General features: G+C 42.8%; 1 protein-coding gene across 1 annotated transcript in view; it reads left to right on the top strand.

Moving 5' to 3' along the window:
- Positions 1-17,680, top strand: part of GRIK2 (glutamate ionotropic receptor kainate type subunit 2) — a 1,523,718-nt gene extending 1,506,038 nt beyond the window's left edge. The window contains exon 16 of the mRNA XM_085611186.1: positions 16,032-17,680. Within this exon, the coding sequence (XP_085467312.1) occupies positions 16,032-16,196 (165 nt within the window). The 3' untranslated portion in view covers positions 16,197-17,680. The remainder of the gene's footprint in view (positions 1-16,031) is intronic.
- Positions 17,681-20,812: the final 3,132 nt, after the last annotated feature.

Below are 20,812 nucleotides of genomic sequence, written 5' to 3'. Positions count from 1 at the left end.
ATTTTGTATCTGAACAATTGAACAGCAAGGAGTGATTGACCAAGGAGATAGCAGCAGAAAGTGAAGAGGTGTGGTGCCCCGGCCAGGGCGACTGACTCCGGAATCTGGGGATCACTGTTTGATCGCCGGCAGCAGATTACCCCAGCACCATGTGACTCTGGGCAATAGCTTGTTTAATCTTCCCGACGGTGCGGTGCCTAGAGACCCTCACGGGTGAATGTTCGCGCTTTACAAATGTGGATTATTATTATTATTGTTATTATTATTATTATTATTATTATTATTATTAAAGCGATCTTTCTAGCCATTCCTGTAAAGGTTTTGTATTATCGCAATATGTCTTTCATTTACCTAAGTCAGCAAATAAAGTCATTATTACCAAAGTACCCCCTTTATCCCATGGTGGAAAAGTTATGGAAATTAGAGCATATATAATGTATCATTGTATTTATCCCATTACCACATAATACAACGCTATAGAAAATTAACGCATATTTCATTGTCACTGCATAGGAAGGTAGATAAACAAAATGACAGATGTACACAATGTTTCATTCATTCAGAGTTTGAACCAGATTGCCATGGCAAAACAGGCAATCAGCAGGTGTTTCATGGAAGGTGGCGGCTAACTGGTAAGTGCCATACAGCAAAATGTAGGTATTCATTAATTGAACACTTTTATATAGCGCTCAGGAACTAGAATACTCTGCAGGCACTTTGTATTTCAACAACGAATACAGCAAACATTTAAAAGAGAAACAGCTACCGCATATCGAATCAGAATCATATGTATAGCTGATAGTGAGTAATATGTAATTTGAAAAAAGTCTCAACTAATTAAATGAAATATATTGATAGTTGTTATGTTACATTAAGGGCCTGATAATGACTTGGGTGCTGCGACGTTGAGTCGACCCCGCCGCCTCACTGCTAAAGCCGTAGTCAGACCACCCGCCGGATTAGGAGTTTCCTTCTTTCTGGTGGGCTTTGTTTTGACGTTCCCACAGCCGTGCTCTGAAACTCGGCACCACATTGGGAACACCAAAAACAGTGTCTGAACTGCATGGACTGTAAAGTCCATGCCGTGCAGGAACTGGTGTGCATGCACACGGGGGCACATGTTGTTGCCCCCTGTGTGAATCCACAGGACGTGAGCTTTGTTTCCTCTCCACCATGGTTTTCATAACGGTGGAACCGCCATGAAAACCCTGGCGGAGAGGAAACATGTATGTGCCGCTCGCAGGGGAGGACTTTCTTCGTTTTAATTGTTTTTACCCGTAACTGCCCCGGAGGAGCTGACTGGGCATACAGTAAAATGCAACTTACCTTCCAAGGCTGCCATTGTTGCTGGGACTGCGAGGACCAGAGTGCTTAGCCAGATCTTTGCTCTCCGCACCTGGGTCCTCTTCCCGGCTCCACCTTCATTTCTCTCGGCTTCTTAATGCCTCGCGGCCCCCGCTTCGCGGGGGCTGCTCGCAGGCGAGGACTTTCTTCGTTTTAATTGTTTTTACCCGTAACTGCCCCGGAGGAGCTGACTGGGCATACAGTAAAACGCAACTTACCTTCCAAGGCTGCCATTGTTGCTGGGACTGCGAGGACCAGAGTGCTTAGCCAGATCTTTGCTCACCGCACCTGGGTCCTCTTCCCGGCTCCACCTTCATTTCTCTCGGCTACTTACCGCCTCGCGGCCCCCGCTTCGCGGGAGCCGCTCGCAGGCGAGGACTTTCTTCGTTTTAATTGTTTTTACCCGTAACTGCCCCGGAGGAGCTGACTGGGCATACAGTAAAACGCAACTTACCTTCCAAGGCTGCCATTGTTGCTGGGACTGCGAGGACCAAATGCTTAGCCAGATCTTTGCTCACCGCACCTGGGTCCTCTTCCCGGCTCCACCTTCATTTCTCTCGGCTACTTACCGCCTCGCGGCCCCCGCTTCGCGGGAGCCGCTCGCAGGCGAGGACTTTCTTCGTTTTAATTGTTTTTACCCGGAACTGCCCTGGAGGAGCTGACTGGGCATACAGTAAAAGGCAACTTACCTTCCAAGGCTGCCATTGTTGCAGGGACTGCGAGGACCAGAGTGCTTAGCCAGATCTTTGCTCACCGCACCTGGGTCCTCTTCCTGGCTCCACCTCTCTTGACTATATCACTCACACCCTCTTTTGCGTGAGCGGGACGCGTGCGGGGCGCAGTCCGGGGCGAAGCACGGGCAAAGGGTGGGCCCGTTTAAGCCCGTTCAAGCACGGACAAGACCGGACCGGGCCTCTCCCCTTGGCTTTTGTCGCGTTCATAATGCAATCAATGGCTACCCGGACGAAAACATTGCCATCATCTCCCATGGTCCCAGGTACATTGGACAATTTCCTTATTAGGGCCAATTCTGTGGTCAATAACGAGCTAAATATTCTAGAAAGACGCCCCTCGGAGGGTATTGAAAGTACCAGAAGATCCTCATTAGGTCTACTTGCATCGGTTAGATCTCCTGAGAATATGAACAATTCCCACACTGCTTTAATGGACAGTATTGATCAAACGATTGATTCGGTCTTGCAGGAGTTGAGAATCAGTATATCCTCTCGGCGGGACTCGCTTCAACCTATCCCCGAGAGCTCATTGGTCACCTCATCTGATCCTGTTTTAGTTGGGGAGAGTGAAGCAATGTTGAAAGCAGTGCACGGTGCACGGGAGGGAGCTGTACCTAAAAGGAAATGCGTAAGGAAACGTAAGGGTGGGAAAAAGGCAAGAATAGATATTTTTCGTGAAGCTCCAGTTGAGGTCGCTCTCAAGGTGCCCACGGGGCCAATTGAAACCCCTATTGTAATATCTACTCCAATATGTGAACAAACACTTTCTCACCCTCCTTCCTCCACTTCCGCTGAGGGAATGGGAAGAGACAAAGATTCCTTAATCAACACTCTAGTAAACGCCCTGAAGGATTTTTTCGATCCCTTAATGGTCAGATTTGATTCCATTAATGTTAGGTTAAAAGAAATAGAAATGGCTTCAGGGGTTATTATTAATAGCTTGAAGAACAATGGTATGATTTGTCCCCAAATCGAAAGTGTACCACAATCGAATTTGGTCGACGCCACGTTACCGGCTACTTCTAATTCTGTTGGTCTGTCTAAATCTACCGGACCAAACCATAAAACTTCAATAGGTGAACCCTCATTACCCCCAAACTTACCATCTCCTACTGGTGTCACGTCCCCAATACCACAGAAACATTTAGCCTACCCTCCTAGGTCCCCCAATCATGCTCCTAAACTGGACCCAATTAAAGTAGGGAGTATCCTTAGTGGTAATGGGGATATCGGCAATAGAGTTCGGGGTAACCTAAGATGGAAAGATGTAGTGAACCTACCCCCTGAGGCAGCTCCTTATGTAATAGTTCTGGCCGGAGTTCCTGAGCTTCCTAATCCTGATTTGGAAACGTATGACTCTTTAAAAAACAAAGTTACCAGTTGGTTGAATACTCACAGGCCGCCCCCCCCCACATTTATGACAGCTGGTGTTCTGTTGGTGAGGAGGATCAGCTGGCTGGGAAACACCATGAAGCATAGTAAGGGTGATTGCGTTGTGGTGAATTTTAGAGACCCCAAGACTGTGTCATACATTCTTAACTGGAGGGGGAACCAGGGTGCCTCATCTATTCAACCTCTTTCATTATCTTCTTTCTACCCCCCATCTAACAACTATGCACATACAGGGAATCTTGATGATTGGATAAGGGTGGGACCAATTTCTCGCAGTCGAAAGCCCACCAACCCTAGGTATAACCAGTCCACCTTGAATGACTTTTCTTGCTATAATAGGTTTAGTTGCCTTGATGAGGTCGATTGACTGCTAGGCGAGAATATCTCCTATGGAGACAAGGGAGAGCCTCGCTGTCTATCACCGACGTTGGTAGTTTCCCTCCATGACATCGACCATTCTCGACTGGCCCCTATTTTATCGGAAGAACCTACATCTGGAAATTCCCTTGACATCCCCAGTGGTCGATCTTCACTAAAAATTCTCTCCTGGAATATAGCTGGCCTTTCCAATAAGTTCAATTGTCCTGAATGGGGAGCATTCATAGACCTGCATGACATTTGCTATTTCCAGGAGACGTGGGCTAGGGACGAGCACCATCGTGCGGGGTTTGCTTCCTTTTTTGTCCCAGCGAAGTGGAGAGGTAAGGGTCGACCCTCAGGTGGTCTTATAATCTGGGTTGCGACACACTTGGGCTGTAGTGCCACTGTTTTGGATACAGGGTCTGCCGATGTCCAGGGTATACTTTTGAATTGGCTGTCTGGCTTACATCTGGCCTTGATTAATGTATACTCAAGACCGGTTAGTTTCTCTGCAGAGTCAGGGGCCGTTGAAGTGTTATCCACTGTATTGTCTAAAATCCCTGAGGGCACTATCTTAGTGGTGGGTGGAGATTTCAATTCTCACTTTGAACCATTCGAGGGGTTGCTGGATGCTATTAATCAGGAGGAGGATGACCTATGGAAAATTCCATCTGTGGTGGGACCTACTGTAAGAGCCTGGACTCCATTGGCTCTCCAAATTACCTCTCTAGCACTGGCTCATTCTATTAGAGCATGTAATGGGGGAACAAAATCTGACAATCCCTCCAAGCCTACCTTTAATAAATTTGGTAGAGAGGCTCGACTTGATTATATCTTTGTCCAGTGTAAGGAATGGCATCGAGTCCAGGAGTTTATGGTGCTCTCTAGGGGAGAGAGCGACCATAATCCCCTGATTTTGGACTTCCTCTTACCAGGTTTCGGTAACTCTGAATCTCTATTGCAACTGGATAGAAATAATACTCTCGTTCTCTCTAATAATAGACGTAGGATACAATGAGCTAAACTAGCCAGAAACTCAGATGATATATCTAAAGTCTATGCTAGTCTCAGCCCAATTTTGGAAGAAATGGCTGTCATCACCCTGCATCAACCTCTGTCAGATTTTAATGGAAAAATTGCCGTACTTAATAACGTACTATACTCCAGCTTAATAGATATCCTGAATCCATTAGCTCCCTTTAGGACAAGGCCATGTAGGAAGTACCCATGGTATAACAGGGCGTGTAGACTGGCAAAGACAGAATTGATGAATGCTTTAAAGGGAAATGATAGCAGAGATGTTATTCGCCAAAGGAGGCGAGCCTATCGATATCTCATTCATAACGCTAAGCAGGAGTGGGGTAACGAGAATTGGGCTACCCTAACAACTGCTTTGGCTGATAGGGACTCACGGAGGTTCTGGCAGATTGTGACTACTGGATCAGCTGTGCCGGATTTTGCAATCAATCTGAACATTGCTCCAGAAGCTTGGGAAGACCATTTCAGTCTTTTATATAAGGGTAACTCTCTTACTACGGAGCCCCTCTGGGATGATCTGTCATTGAGTGATGTCCCAGAGACTGATTTGATTAGTTTTACTCTCGCCGAGGTATAAGCCGCTATTTTGGCCCTTCCTACGGGCAAAGCTCCAGGGCTTGATAGGGACCCCGGAGATTTATATAAACATGAACCTAGAGTCTGGGCACCCTACCTTCTAACAATTTTTAATGCCATTTCTATGGGTATGCCGATTCCCCGCACCTGGTTGGGTGCGGAGGTGGTCCCTATTTTTAAGAAGGGGTCACCCCTCCTCCCAGCTAATTATAGGCCTATCAGCCTGATAGATGTAGCCCAAAAACTCTTTGCCAGGCTGATTTTAAACCGTCTTTTAGACTGGATTGAGGAGTTTGAGATTCTGAGCCACTACCAGTAGTAGATACACTCAGAAAGAGTGTATCTACTACTGACCAGGTTTTTAGACTGAATATGTTATATTGGAAGACGGTCAAGGTAGAGGGCGGCTCCCTTTATACCGTCTTTGCAGATCTCCGTGCAGCCCTTGATCTGGTCCCACGCATGAAGCTATGGGTTGTTTTGCGTGATCTAGGAATTCCACCTTCCCTATTGGATATTATTATACGACTCCATAGTGACAACTTTGCCAAGGTTAGGTGTGAGAGAGAAGGTAACCTGTCATCTAGCTTCCCTGTTAACAGGGGGGTGCGGCAGGGTTGCGTCATGGCATCAACCTTGTTTTGTCTTTATGTAAATGGTGTCATCTCCCATTTGAACGCGGTCCTTAATAGAGACGCTCCAAAGCTCGCTGGTACAGGGATTTCGGCGATTATGTTCGCTGATGATACCCTGTTACTTGCTAAGTCCCCAATGGGTATTCAAAGAGTTTTGGACGGCTTTGTCTCTTTTTGTTACGATCGGGGGTTGGAAATAAATACGGCTAAAACAAAGTTTATGATTTTTAATCCCCCGAAATCATCGCGTCCTAATCCGACTATTGACGGTGTTAGTTTGGAGAGAGTTCAGATGTTTGAGTATTTGGGACTGACCGTGAACGAGAATTTCACTTGGACTCAACATCAGATTAAATCCCAACTAAAGTTAATGCAAAAAACCGGGGGGATCATTAAACTTTGGAATAAATCTCACATAAAACCTATTGGTCCGCCACTTGAGATTTATAAAATGCAGGCAAGAGGGGCAGTAACTTATGGCGCTGAGTTGTGGGGACATAATTGCGCCCAAGATATCGTGGCCATCGAAAATAAATTCCTTCGGCATTTACTATCCCTTCCTAGTAGTACTCCCCTTCTCCCTCTTAGGTTAGATCTAGGAATAAGATCCATAAACGAGGAATTAGGTTTAAAGCCCCTAACATTTTGGAGGCGTTTATGGGTAACACCTGAACTTATTGTTTACAGACAAGAACTTTTGGAACTATTAAAATATCCAATCATTCAAAAACTCCCTTGGATAAAATATATAAAGGAAGAGTTTGACAGGCTGGGCTACTCCCTTTTGTGGACAAAACCAGAAGAGGCATGCAGAACTATATCCCGCAAAGACCTGGTCAGTAGGTATTATGAAACTAATCAGTCTGTGTGGTTAGCGACTGATAAGCTGGGCTCAATGACAAGTTCATTTTTATTAATGAAAGATTATTATAAGCTTGAGACAGTGCTGAATGATATCAATCCCACTGGTCTCAGGAAATTATTTCTCCACTGGAGATACAACTCCCTTCCAATCAGAGCTCTTACGAGCAGATGGCACCCTCCATCTATTGTAAATTGTCCTGTCTGTACTGAGAACCCAGAAAATTATGTCCATGTAATGTTTTTTTGTCCTTCGTACATGAAGTCCAGGAAGAAGTGGATTCTTCCCCTATGTAAAAAATGGGGTTTTAGGAATCATTTGGATGCTTATCGAATACTAAAATCTGATTTATCTCCACTAACTGTTTTTGCTGTCAGTAAATTTTTAGCTGCAATGTGGAACATCAGAAGAAGATCTTTGGTATAATGAGATTATTCCCGCTGTATACGATCTGCTTAATGTCAGATGATTCTTCTAGAGGACATCATTTCAGGCAACACTGACAATTTTTAATTTCATGGTTAATATCGCATCGATGATGTATTGTTTCTGTATATTCGAAATTGTCAATGTCTTGTTTTATTTTCATATGTTTGTCTTTTGTGACCCTTTGAAGTCGCAATAAAGAATAAAGAAAAAAGAAATATGCTTGGCAGGACCGCGGCGATCCCATCAAGCATATTACTGCCTCTTGAGACCGCCGCAACCGCGCCCCTTCGAGTATGGCGGTCCATGGACCACCAAACTGATAATCGGCCCATATGTTTTAATAGCTATAGTTGAATTATAAAGCACAGTGAGTGTCAGTACATCATGTAATGGTCCCATTACCATTTGCGTTTGTAAGTTTTGATTTATGAATTCAAAATATTCACAAAAGCTGACTTATATTGTGCATGAGTCAGTCCCGTTCACTGAGTGAGGCACGTTTATTCAAAGGACAGTTTCCTTGGAAATCTTGAGAACATTCACAGTATATTGTCAAACAATTACCACCTCTGGAAATAGTCCAGCATGTACTTCTGCCAGTGGCAGGAGTAAAGCCCATTCCAGGTTGGGGCGGAAAAGGGAACACCTTCAGAATTGATTGAAGTGTACACTTTCTTGCGGAGAAAAGGTCTGATTTTGTTCGAAGACATTTTTCCAATCGTAATTCTCCATTGTCAGAAACAGAAATTCAGAGATTTGACGAAAGTTTTACAGATTCACTTCCGGTACACTTTGATTAAATAATCAAAGTTATGTCTGCACTAATGAGAGATCGGAGCACTAGAGGTAAAGATCCACAACTTTGTTTGTGAAATGGACCTTGTGTTATTTATAAACAAGGTCTACTAAGTTGGTTAAGTGCTCCAATACTGTCCTTCTGCCTCATACTAAGATGTTTTTGCAACTTCCAATTTGCTTCACACTTTGGGCATATTTTAGCTTAAAGGCCTGATTTAGATCTTGGCGGAGGGGAATGCTCCGTCACAAATGTGACAGATATCCTTCCGCCCATTATATCCTATGGAGATTATAATGCAGCGGAAGAGAGATCCGTCAGGTTTGCGATGGAGTATCCATCCGCCAAAATCTAAATAAGGCCCTAAGTAAATTGTCAGCTTGGTGACTGGATAAGTATGGGTGCATGTCTGATTTCATCGATACCAATTGTTATGTCATTGGAGATGTTGTGTCATGTCATTAATGAATCTGGGATGCCATTGGTGGTGCCATTGGCGAAATTAAATGTGATGCGATTAGTGATGTCATCAGGTATGCTATTTGTAAGGCCATCTGTGATGTAATGTGTAAAGTCATGAGAAGTAAGTTTAGGTTAAATAAGGAATAGAGCTACCTTAAGGAAGATGTTTGAAGACTTTGAAGTTTAGGATATAAGTTCTGCTCTGTGGGGCACGTATTTGACTTTCTCTGGCACAATAGATACTTATCTTTATGCACTATGCCTTTAATTTTCGGGGGCTAGTTGTAAAAAGAAAGTAAATCACTACAATCACACATATAATTGTAATGCTGGCATCAGTCCCCTTCCAGCTTGTGTAGCCCTACTCCCTCATGTTTGGCACTGGGGAAAGGGAACAATCACATGGTAGGTTTTGGTTACACAATTCCTCTGCTTCCCATATTAAACTGTTCGAGCACAGGCGTGAACACCCAGTTTATTTTTCAACAACAGTTTATAGGCATGTACAATACCATGGTGCTGGTTTTGTATTTTGGCTGTGTATTTCTGCCATATTCCCATGTGAATGTCTGGGATTTGGGTTTGATATCTGGATTACAACACATTGTAGTGTACAAACTTTCTGGGTTTCTGAACAGTTATTTTGCCTGGCACTTGCTGTTAGGCAGATTTAATAAAAGTGTCAAATATCAGCCAATAAGTTCTGCTTTGCTTGGATCAGTTTCGGAAAAACTTCGCTTTGAAGTGCTCTCTCCCCATGCGCGGACCAGCTGCAGCTAAGAGAAGTTCAGTACCATGTCAGTCTTCTCAGCAAGTGCAAGAGGGTCAGTTGTAAACAATTCCAACTGATGCCTCGAGGCTAGAAAAGACTCAAAACGTTGATGATTCAATGTTGACCAACTGCTGATTACAGAAAAAAATGTGTTATTGACTGCCACTTGCTAGAAGGATGCTCAGAGCAGTTATTTTGGTTCAACTGTTAGCAGCCTTTTATAGATTGCAGCCTGGCAGAAACTGAATAACATTAATTCTACATCCTGCAATATTTAATACATATTTCCACATTTTAAAATACATTGTTCTGTAATTGAAGGTTGATCTGCAAATACATTTTTCCCTAAAATCATCATTGTTTCCTCAGTGCTTTCTCTGAACAATGAGTCATTTTTTCTTTGCACCACATTAAAGGATATTGTTTATATCCAGTAATCAATACAATGTGTAACCTTTGACATTGGTCACTAAACAGCATGCACTTTGTCAGGAGAGAATGAGGACACTACTATTGGTATATCATAATCAATGTATTATACCCGGTAGTACCACTGAAAAATATCAATGGACATATTTCTCATAGGTTTGTGCTGCTTTTGCGCCATGCAACGTGGTGCAAAACAGATGCAACCCTTAATCGCGATTTATCAACGCACGCAATGCCACCTTGCGTGGCCCTGATGGCTTGATAAATCTGCAGTAAAGCAACACAGCGCACATCACTGCCCAGGGAGGCATTCCATTGCTGATGTTTGGGTGCTTCCATGCAACATCCATGGATCTTGGCGCATTTCCAGATTTACCATAAGTGGTAGACCTAGAAATGTGTCCAAACTGCTACGCATCCCCAGGGGAGGTGTAATGAGGAGAAATATGTTTATTTCTCCTCTTTTTTTCCTGTTTCTATGTGTGCTGCACTTTGCAGCACACATAGAAAGCAGAACATGGCTCAGTGGATTGTTTTTTGTGCAGGAAGGTGTCCCTTGTTCGGGCTTGATTGTTCCTATTGGAGCAGGGTCAAGACTGATCTGCATACGGCTGGGTCCAAACTGTGTTGGCATGGTGGGCAAAAGAATCATGGGTTTTGAAAGCTTGCACAAGTTATTGTCAGTAGTGTATTGCATATTGCAAGGATTCCTCATATCCCTTTTTGAATGTTCCAACATTAGCTCTACAACATTAAAATTCAGAATCTAGACTGTAATGTACAAATGTCCATGTCCTTAGAATGATGATAAGCTGATGTTGTAGGCATGTAGATGTGCAGGGATAACATAAAAAATGAAAAGGCATTGTTAGAGGAGGCATTTGGAAAGACAGAATGTGCAGAAAAACCTCGAGTCACAGTTTCTGAATGCCAGATCACTTAAATCTCTCAAGGCATCATAAACATCCCTAGACACTAATTCCGCTCATCTTCAAATCTAAAATAAGTCTAGGGAAAATGTAGAGTGCAAGTTCTGATGGTGGAGTTGGGGAATGGTTGAAGGTGGGCAATTTGGGAATTTGTTGCAGGCTACATGGTCTTTGGGAATCTTAAGAATTTATTACGCAGGGTATCCCATTTGCTAGGAGGTAGTCCTCATTAAGGCCTGTCACTGCATTTATTTTTAGAACAATATCATAGTTTCAACCAATCAAAACTCTGTCAAGGTTTGCAAACCTTCTAGTACTTCCATCACTCTTCCATTCTCTGGAAGATTCCTCAGGTTTCACACAAGAAAGGAAGCCCTAAATGAAGGAAGATGATGTCCGTCGAAATAGCTTGAAAGTCTCAATTCAAGCAAGATATGAAAACTGCTGGAATCTTGAAGAAATGTAAGGTATTGCGATACCCCCCACCATGATAATATGGCAGGGGGTAAATAAGGTTGTGATGGCGGGTGGATCGCCACCACCGGCAGGGCGGTGGCGATCCGCCCGCCATCATAATGACCCCCTTAGCTCCATAGGCTAACATTGAAATGTTTTATTTAAGTATAATGTTGCTAGGAAGGAACTACACATTTTATTCAAGGACTTAAATCATTTTTAATGATAAATCCAACAGCTTGCCCCTGTTTTATCATAACTAGTATAGAAAATAAGTTATAGAACTTTCTTTTCTGTGAGCCAAAATCCAGACTTCTATTAGCCTCTCCTGATTGGACAGCCTTAACAGGCATAGCCAAGCTGCTTTGATGAGGTAATAAGGGCCTGCATAGAACAGAGGTTATATTATGGGAGGAACTCTGCAGCTGCAGAGAACAGACCAGGACGGGGGCTGGGTAAATTAAACTGGGCTTCAAAGAGAGCAGGACATTAAGGAATACCAGCCAGGCCTACCTCCTCTTCCCGTACCCCCAGTCAGATGGCAGGCCCAGGAATGGAATTTGCAGACGTTCACGGAACGGGGGGGAGGGTAATAGAAATGAGCCACAACAGTAGGTTGGTTTAGCCAGGTCTTACTCTGCTGGAGAGGAATTGTCCATCTTGAATGTTAAAGTACAGTGCTTTGAGATATGCCACACATTGGAGGAAGCTATCATGCTTTTGGGTGGCACCCTGCACCTCATTGAACAGGGATGACCCCTGCTTGTTAACCCAGATCATTGATTAAATATGTGAGAGCTGCATAGCAACTCAGATTTTCTGCCTGAAACTTCAAGGAGAAGAATGACTGCCCTGCTGTAACCCTGATCTGCACACAAATGAATTGCAATCTGAAGGACTACTCCTGCTGCACACTTGGAATTACATCTCTGAGGATTTTGCCTTGCTTCAAAAAGGATTAAGGAATGGGCGCCCTGGAAGCAACAGGGTAACAGAGCTTCCCTGCATCATGTCCCTCAAGAAGAGTCCAGCCTGAAGTGAGCCCAGTGGACTTTTAAGGATTTTGCCAGCTGCGTTGTGGGAATTGTAGTCCCAAACTTCCTAGGACCATCTCAGAGCTTCTAGACCCTTGGATTTGTGTTTTGGACACTTTGAACTCTCCGGAGGAACTTCAAGAAGAATCTAGAAGTTTGGAGCAACTATTGAAAAAGCTTCATAAGGGGACCGACTTGACATTGAGTCAGGCCAGCTATCTTCAACCCCGACCCGGCCTGGATTTCAGGTTTGTCCTGCAGAGCTGCAGTCTTCCAGGATTTGACGAGGGCCTTGCAGAGAAGCAATCAGACGATGTTGCATTGAAATGGGCCTGCTGGAGGAGACCATACACACTGAGAGAAAATCCTCCAGAAAAGTTTCTAAGTTCGAATGGTAAAAGTTTGACTGGGGCCTCTCGTTTACTGCATCTGACCAAGGCTCCATCGCGGTCGGCCTCAAACATTAACCTTTACCCAGTCAAGCACGACGAGAAGTCCCAAGCTGACGCTATATGTTTTTAAGCACTAGAAAGTGTTTAATGTTTACAAATCCATATCTCTGGTTCCCTATTTTGGATTTTTACGTTTTTGGTGTTATTTTATAAAATATTTCCTATTTTTCTAAATTAGCGTGGGACATTTATTATGTGTTGTGTCTTACCTATTTAATGTATTGGTGTTTTTAAATGCTTTACGTGCATGTCTCCTAAGTTAAGCCTGCCTGCTCGCAGCCAGCTACCAAGGGTTGAGCCAGGGGCTAATGATTTGAGACCTTGACTGGACCTTATATTGCGTTGGTGGACTAAATATTACTGGTATGTCCCTTCCTGCACCTATTAATAAACCACGTTTCAACATTAACCAACAGTAATTTATAAAAACAATAAAAAAAGTTTAAAAAACGTTTTCGAAACAAAGTGATAAAAACCTTGGCACAAGGCCTGCTGTGAATTTTTTTTAAAAAGGAGAAAAAGTCCTGCCTTATTACAGTAATCCACTGCATGCTATATGCCTCCTCTTTCATTGTACTTTTTCTTTCTATTTGTAAATACCCATTCTATTACCATTATTTTGAAGACTTTGCTCCCTCCAATGTCCCTGCTGTCCTTTCTTTCTTATCCTTATTAACTTGTATGTATACTGTATGAAAAAAGTGTTTTTAACCTTTTTGGTGTATGAAGGGACAGAAGCTGAAACATGTTAAATAAAAATGTAATTAAAAAAAATGTGAAGTGGAAAAAAATTACAAATAACTCAGTTTTCATAGCTAATTTATCCAGTGCATACATTACACAATCTTTGTATTAGTAAAAAAATATAAATAACTAGTATTCATGAATATCATACATTTAATACTCTGTTTTTCTTTTCTTTATTGCCCATTATACAATAATCAAAAATTATTATGACAATTTAGAAAAGGTTAGGCACCCTGGGGACAGAACAATCAATAGTTAATTAAATCAATAATATGCAAAGTCCAAAAATGTAGTTCAGTCAGTGTCCCAGGAGCTCCCCAGGAATGGGGGAACAATCAGCCCCCTGAATCCATTGAGGGTGACCTTTCAACTTCACTTCTCTTCTGCTCCTCTCTCAGGCACCCAGGATTTAGAGGCATTTTCATGCTTTGGCCTGCTGTTCACATAAGGCAGTGAAGCTTAAACTTCCTCTATGAAGTGTTCAGCTCTGCTGGCCACGTCACACTATGTTTACCCTCACAACAGCTCCCCCTTGGGAATTGGGTTAGACCATTTCTCATGAAGCTCTATCTCACCCCTCACCTCTGACCTCACCACCAACACAATTGTAAACTTTCCAGGCTACCTGAGAGGCGTACAGCATGAAAAAGGACCCACAAGCACAATCAGTTATTTAGGCAATCTGGTTAGTTTTCTGACAAGTTACTTTACACTTTTCATTCTCCTCCTTCTTTCACTGTCCACACCAGCATCAGTAGTGGCACCTAGTGATTATTTAAAAGTTAGTTATCAACTGATTAGCACAAACATATAGGCTGAGAGGTGTAGATAAATGGCAAACAAATGGCAGAAATGCCAATGATAAATAAAAAAAAGCAAGCAAAGGCCACCAAAAGCCATTAAAAATCACTGTAAAAGCCCTGACACAAAATCAGGCAAGACCGGCAAAATACAGCCTTTCTTAAGCTGCAGTTCAGCCCCTGACTTTACCTGCAGAGCCAAAAGGGTCTAACCACTGTGTTAGATTGCCCTTGCCCCTGCCCAAACCTCTTACCACAGTGCCCTAATTATGGTATTCATCCTTGCTGTCAGGCAGAGGATGTTGGTGATAGCGGTGCACTCAGTTAAGGTGTTTAGACAGAATATTGGAACCCAAAATTTTGTGGGACAAAATATTTTGTCAAGAGTATCAGGGACAAAAATATAGTGAAGGGAAGTTTCTATATGTAAGTACATTTTTACTATATATAACTCCACATATATGTACCTTGACTATATATATATGTATATCTTCAAGGTATGTATACCTCTACTTATCTATTTGCACTTGCCTTCTTGATATTTTGGTTCTCAGTATTTTTGACACAATATTTATGTCCACACAATATTTTTGGTTCCGATATTCTGTCCGTGATCCCTCAGTGAGATTGTGGGCAGAGTAGTGTCAGAAGTAAGAACCGGGGCGGGAGCTTCTTATTGGCTGGCAGCAGTCAGAATACCAAGCTGCAAATTTAAGCTCACAGCAAAATTTAATTCGAGTTCAGCCAGTAGCAACCTCTGGGATCCACTGATCGACTCAAAGCACTGAGGCACTGGGCAAGGGGACACCAGGAAAGCACTAGGGTGTTGGAGCACTGAAAGCACCAGGAGGCGTTTGTTTTGACTGGCTGCATCAGCAGCTATGGTTGCCACCTCTACCTGCACAAAACACATCCTCACGTCAGACACCTAATTTTCTGTTGTTCTGTAGTCTAAATAACTAGAAATACTAAATAATTTGGAAAATACTGTATTTTCTCAACAATATACATAGGTAATTCATCAAGTGCACCTATTACATTAGTTTGGAGTTAGCAAAATGATCATAAATTAATAATCTATATGAATAACAAGCATTTCAGTACTCAACATATGCAATTTATACATTGATATTGAGCACACAAATATGTTAATCAGAAAAAGTTCTCATTTACACTCTTTATAAAACATACATTTTGCTTTGAATACACTAGAAGTTTGTGAATTTGGTGCAATCTGTTTTCTCCAATAATTCATTGAGCTTCAGAGGAAATCATTATGGATCTAGAGTTACATAGGGATGATTACAGAATTTATTAATTTAAATGTACATTCACTTCAGTGGTGTATATAATTGATGCATCTTTTTAAATGTATAATCTGTTAGAATCATATTACATAAAGTTACCACTATTTTTAGAGGCAAATTTATGCTCGGACACATGTCTACAGATACCCTGTGTACTCTGAATCTGACACTAAAATAATCTTAAATAGTAATTTTCTTAAATATGTTGCATATATCTTTGTGCCACCTGGCCTTGCAGTCGGTGAAAGTAATGTTAATTCAAGGTGAAATTCTAAATAAGCCATTGATTCTTGATAAAACACCTGAAAGCCAAGAGTTTAATTTGTCAAGCTCAGACAGAAAACTGTAAAAAGTTTAAATAATAAATAAAAAAAATTATAATTTGAAAACTGTAAAAAATGTATGTTTCCAATTATGAAATATTCTTTAGGACATTCTATTAATTCTGACTCAACTCTTCTTTGTTTGCTTCTCTAGAGATCCTTCTGTAGTGCCATGGTAGAGGAGCTCAGGATGTCTCTGAAGTGCCAACGGAGGTTAAAACACAAGCCCCAGCCACCCGTCATCGTGAAAACAGAAGAGGTCATCAACATGCACACGTTCAATGACAGAAGGTTGCCAGGGAAAGAAACCATGGCATGAAGCTGGGCGTCGGGACACCCCAAGCACAAACTGTCAGCCTTTTTATTTTCCTTTTCCAAACTTTGCGAGAATGTTTCCTGTGGAAATATGCAACCTGTGCAAAATAAAAATGAGTTACCTCATGCCGCTGTGTCTATGGACCTGAGACATCTCTGACGTAAGCAGTTGCAATGGCCAGACTCAAATAACCAACATCGCGGATGAACCAATTTCTGCGGGGTTACACTGTTTATCATGGGTTCAACCATTCTTCTGAATGAATGTTATGTGTGAGTTTTGTGACTGATTTCAAATGCAGTCTCAGTGAGATATAAACAGGTTCATTTTTTAAGTTCCACTGTTGCCATGTGATTACAGACGAGAAATCTTTGGTTGAGCAAGCACTGATGGGATCAATCCAAAAGAAACGAGATATCGAAACAATATCTGAACCATAAAGGAGTATTGATATATCTATCCATACAGACTCTCAAAAAGATGGAATGGGTGTTCTGGGCAGGTACTACAAGTCCCATTCTGTGTGCCATAGCAAAATCAGTTTCTGAACAAAGAAATTACCCCTACTGGAAGTTATACGCTACTTTTTGGAAAGAAGGAGCATTTGAATCCCCTAAAAATTGGAAGAAGTTAAAAAATAATCCTGCAGATTATTCATCGACTTTTTGGACTGTGTGTTTCACTGCCATCTTTAAAAATGTCAGCAACCAAGGCAATAATGATTAATGATTTTATTAAATTCATATAAAATGGGATTCTTGTGTGTGAAAATTGCAGGGGTGGCTCAATCCATGGGATGTTTCAAAATGTCAAAAGAATGTATCAAAGCACTTCTGAAGGTAAGCGGGGTAAATTTCTGAAACTGAGGGGGGAGGGTAGAAAGGGTTTTATTAGCCCTATATCTGTTCACACTTTAGCCTCAATGGATTAAAAGCCCAGTTTCAGATACGAATTGAACCCTTCAAGATTGTTTGGTTGTCTTTCACAGTGGGGAAATTGACTCATCATCTAACAAAAGTATACGTGGAGAACTTTCCATGAACCGCATTTCACAATGTGGTCAAAGTATTTAAATGATCCATATCCTTGAGCAGTTTTTCAAAAAAAGTGTTCAAGTTTATTTGTGGAAATGCAAGATTTCTATGAAAATAGTTTTTGTATGGAAATTTTTGTAATACCTTTTATCAACAAAATCAAAACATACTTTCCTGTCAGGGGTGTTATGCCAAGCATGAATGGTAGTGTGTGAGCACCACCAACGTTTGGTGAAAATTATTTTTATCATGTTCAAGGAATCTTAAGAAAATATTTTCCAGTTAGATTATATAAAAGCTAGGTGCACTACCAACACTGCTTACCATGCAACACCCCTGGTCTCCACTAGGCTGAGAACATACTGTAATAAACAATTGTGTGTAAATGGTAAAATACACAGACCTCTTGACCACATTGTGATAACAGTTGAAGTGCACACAGTTTGCTGTTTGAATTCAATGCACAAAATAAAAAAAACAATAAAAAATAGTTGTATTTTTTAATTGGATCTGTGGCATTCAAATACATTTGTGTTAACAGAAACAGTTTTACTCACAGTGGGTCAGTCGTAAGCAACTTAAAGTATCATGGAAATAGCACGCACAATGGCAGAGAACTTCAATTTCACTCAAAAATACAACAATATAATCTTCGATTTCTGCTAAATTCAGTGAAAAGGAAATGAGGAAACACTATGTTGTTATACCATGCATTTTTGTGACACATCAGTATCTTTTTGGGCAAGTCAGAGCCTCTGACGGTGGTCTAGCTGCATGTTGTATTTTAGGGCTCCATACTCCTGTGAGCAATGTTGTTTTATGTTTTAGGTGATTAGGTAAATGGGCATATTGCAGACTTTCTACCCCAACTGTAGCAGTCATAGGGACAATCTAGTAATATCATTGGTGAGACTTGAGTTTACTTCTGTTCGAAAAGTCACTAGATACTTAGGGGCTTATTTAAGAGGGGCTTGCGCCACCAGAGCATCACTGACGCTCAGGCCGTCCAAACCTCTCCATCATATCTATGAGGCCACACAAAGCTACTTTGCGTGGCTTTGCAAGGCCTCATAAATATGGAGTAAGACAAAGCAGTGCAAGTCGCTGCATTGCCTTACTCTACGCCAGGGAGGCATTGCGTTCCATTAGCGTTGTGGTGAGTTTTCCCACGCAATTCCCACGGATTTTGACGCTGCCCCAGATTTACTTAATCATGTAAACTTGGGGCAGCACCCAAACCTTTCACCTCCCAAGAGCAGGTGTAATGAGGGGAAATATTTGTATTTCTCCTCATTCTTTCCTCTTTCCATGTGTGCAGCATTCTGCAGCACACAAAGAAAGAGGAAAACACCTCTCAGGATTGTTTTTTGCAGGAAGGTGCCCCTTCCTGCACAAAATCAGTCCTGCATGCAACGCCGACACCCTTGCATCATGGTGAAAGGGTGCCTGCGTTGGCACTAGATGGCAAATTGTGAGCCAGTGCAGGGGGAAAGGACAGGAATGCACCATATTTCATAAATACGGTACATTTTTTCCCTTTTACATTGGCACAGGGCAGCGTGGCAAGAAGGCTGGTGGTACTTCCCTATACCAATTCCCCATAAATAAGGCCCTGAGTCTGAAATGGAAAGTTGACTTCCCAAGCCAACCAGAGCAGTTAAAGCCAAGCTCAAAGGATGTGACATGAATGTTGAGTTATAGTACATTAGGAGACTATGAACACAGTCACTATTAAGATGGAAATGTTCAGTTAAAGTCGGTATATGTTACATATATGTGTGCAAAAAATGAATGACCACATGATGAAAAGCAAACAAACTTAACAACAAATATAACATAATGAAAAATACTGGCACACCTGGCACCCATGTTAGAAACAGCTGCCTTCTGAGTGCCATCCTAGAATTGAGTTGTAAAAGCCCCCAGAGAAAAACTGTTACTGCATGGTCACTGGCCTTTGCTGCCCAGTTCAAAGATATCTTAGTGGGAATAAGGAATATCATATGGGAATTGTTAGACCTGACATCCTTGGCGTGGGTTTTTCCCCTATCTTTTGCCTCTGCTACCTGGATTTTTGATGCTGTGATGGATTTCATTTTTGCTGGTTTAGATGCTTTGGACACTCTGCCACTGCTAATCAGTACCAGAGTGTAAGTGCTCACTGTGTAAAATATCATATTGATTGGATATACCTGATTGGCATATCTGTATCACCATGAAGTCCCTAGTAAAGTGCACTGTGTGTGCCAGGGCTGGTGATGACAGATGCTACTAGTGGGTCTGCAGCGCTGATTGCGCCACCCACCTGTGTAGCCCTAAAATGGTGTCTCAGGCCTGCCACCGCAGGCCTGCCTGCAGTCCACGGACTGCCATGTCCTCCTGGCCAGTGTCCACACTGACCGGGCCTAACCCTTCCCTTTTTATACACGTCAGTCATCCCTATGGAAGGCCCAAGGTACCCCCCTGGGCAGGGTGCAGTGTATGTAAAAGGTAGAGCATGTACTAGTGCAGGTAACATGTTCTGGTAGTGAACAACGGCCATTTTGTGTGTTCACTGCTGCAAGGTTATCTTGCTCCATAGGCTAACATGGGGGAGGCTGGTGCCAATGGCTATCCGCCTATCTTCTCATAGGAACAAGATAAGACATGAGTGTTTGATATCCCTGAGCTCAGCATTTAATAACACATCTTTTAGGAGAGGTTGTTTTTAAATCCTGAGTTTGAGAATAGTACTTTTTAGAGAGTAGCTGTTCTCTTGTCTGACCCTTCTGTGTGCCTGGGCGTGCTTGTGGATTGACTGTCTGGCTTGAGAGTGACAGGGGCTGGGGATCCCCCAGGAGGTTGGCTGAGTCAGCCCTCTGCTGAATGGCGACATTTGCAAGGAGAGTGGAGGGAGGGGATAGCACCTGGGAGTGAATAGGGCTGTGCCTGCCTGCCACACTGCTGGCTCCACCTCCTGCTGGGCGGCTGACGACTCTGCCCCTCACTCTGAAAAGAATGTAGAAGCCAGGAAAACAAAGTGCTCCAGCAACACCCAGAACTGGATCAGACCGGGCTCAGGACCCACTTGCACAAAGACTTCAAAGACTTTTAGGGGTATAAGTACAAGACCCCTGACAACAGATTTTTAGATTCTACCATCAAGAGGAACCACTGCTGAAAGACGGACCGCTGAAGAACTAAAGGAAGATTGCCTTGCTGTGTGCTCTAAGGGCTGACCTGTTCTGCTGTACAACTGAAGCTGAGGAGGAGAAGGGGTCTTGCTGTGTGCTGACTCTACCCACTTGACCAAACAAGACTTTGCTGTGTGCTGTGTCTTGAACCGAATCTCCAAGGGCCTGAGAAGAGCTGGCCTCCTGTTTCGCAACCCAGGGATAGAAAGGTTGCCCCGAACCCAAGACTCTGCTGTGTCCCCCTTGCGCTGCTGTGTGCTGCAGGGACCGTGGACTGTTCTACCAAGCTTCTCAACATCTGCTGGTGAAGTGGGCGGGCTGCTCTCTGCCTTGTTGGAGAGTACCGCGCTGATCCGGGCCTGACACCAGTTGCCGCATCAAGAAGACCGACGTGCTCATCGGCACGTGCCTT

The sequence above is a fragment of the Triturus cristatus genome, chromosome 6 (assembly GCF_964204655.1).
Source record: "Triturus cristatus chromosome 6, aTriCri1.1, whole genome shotgun sequence".
NCBI classification, from domain to species: domain Eukaryota; kingdom Metazoa; phylum Chordata; class Amphibia; order Caudata; family Salamandridae; genus Triturus; species Triturus cristatus.
This window is presented reverse-complemented; position numbering and strand designations above follow the sequence as displayed.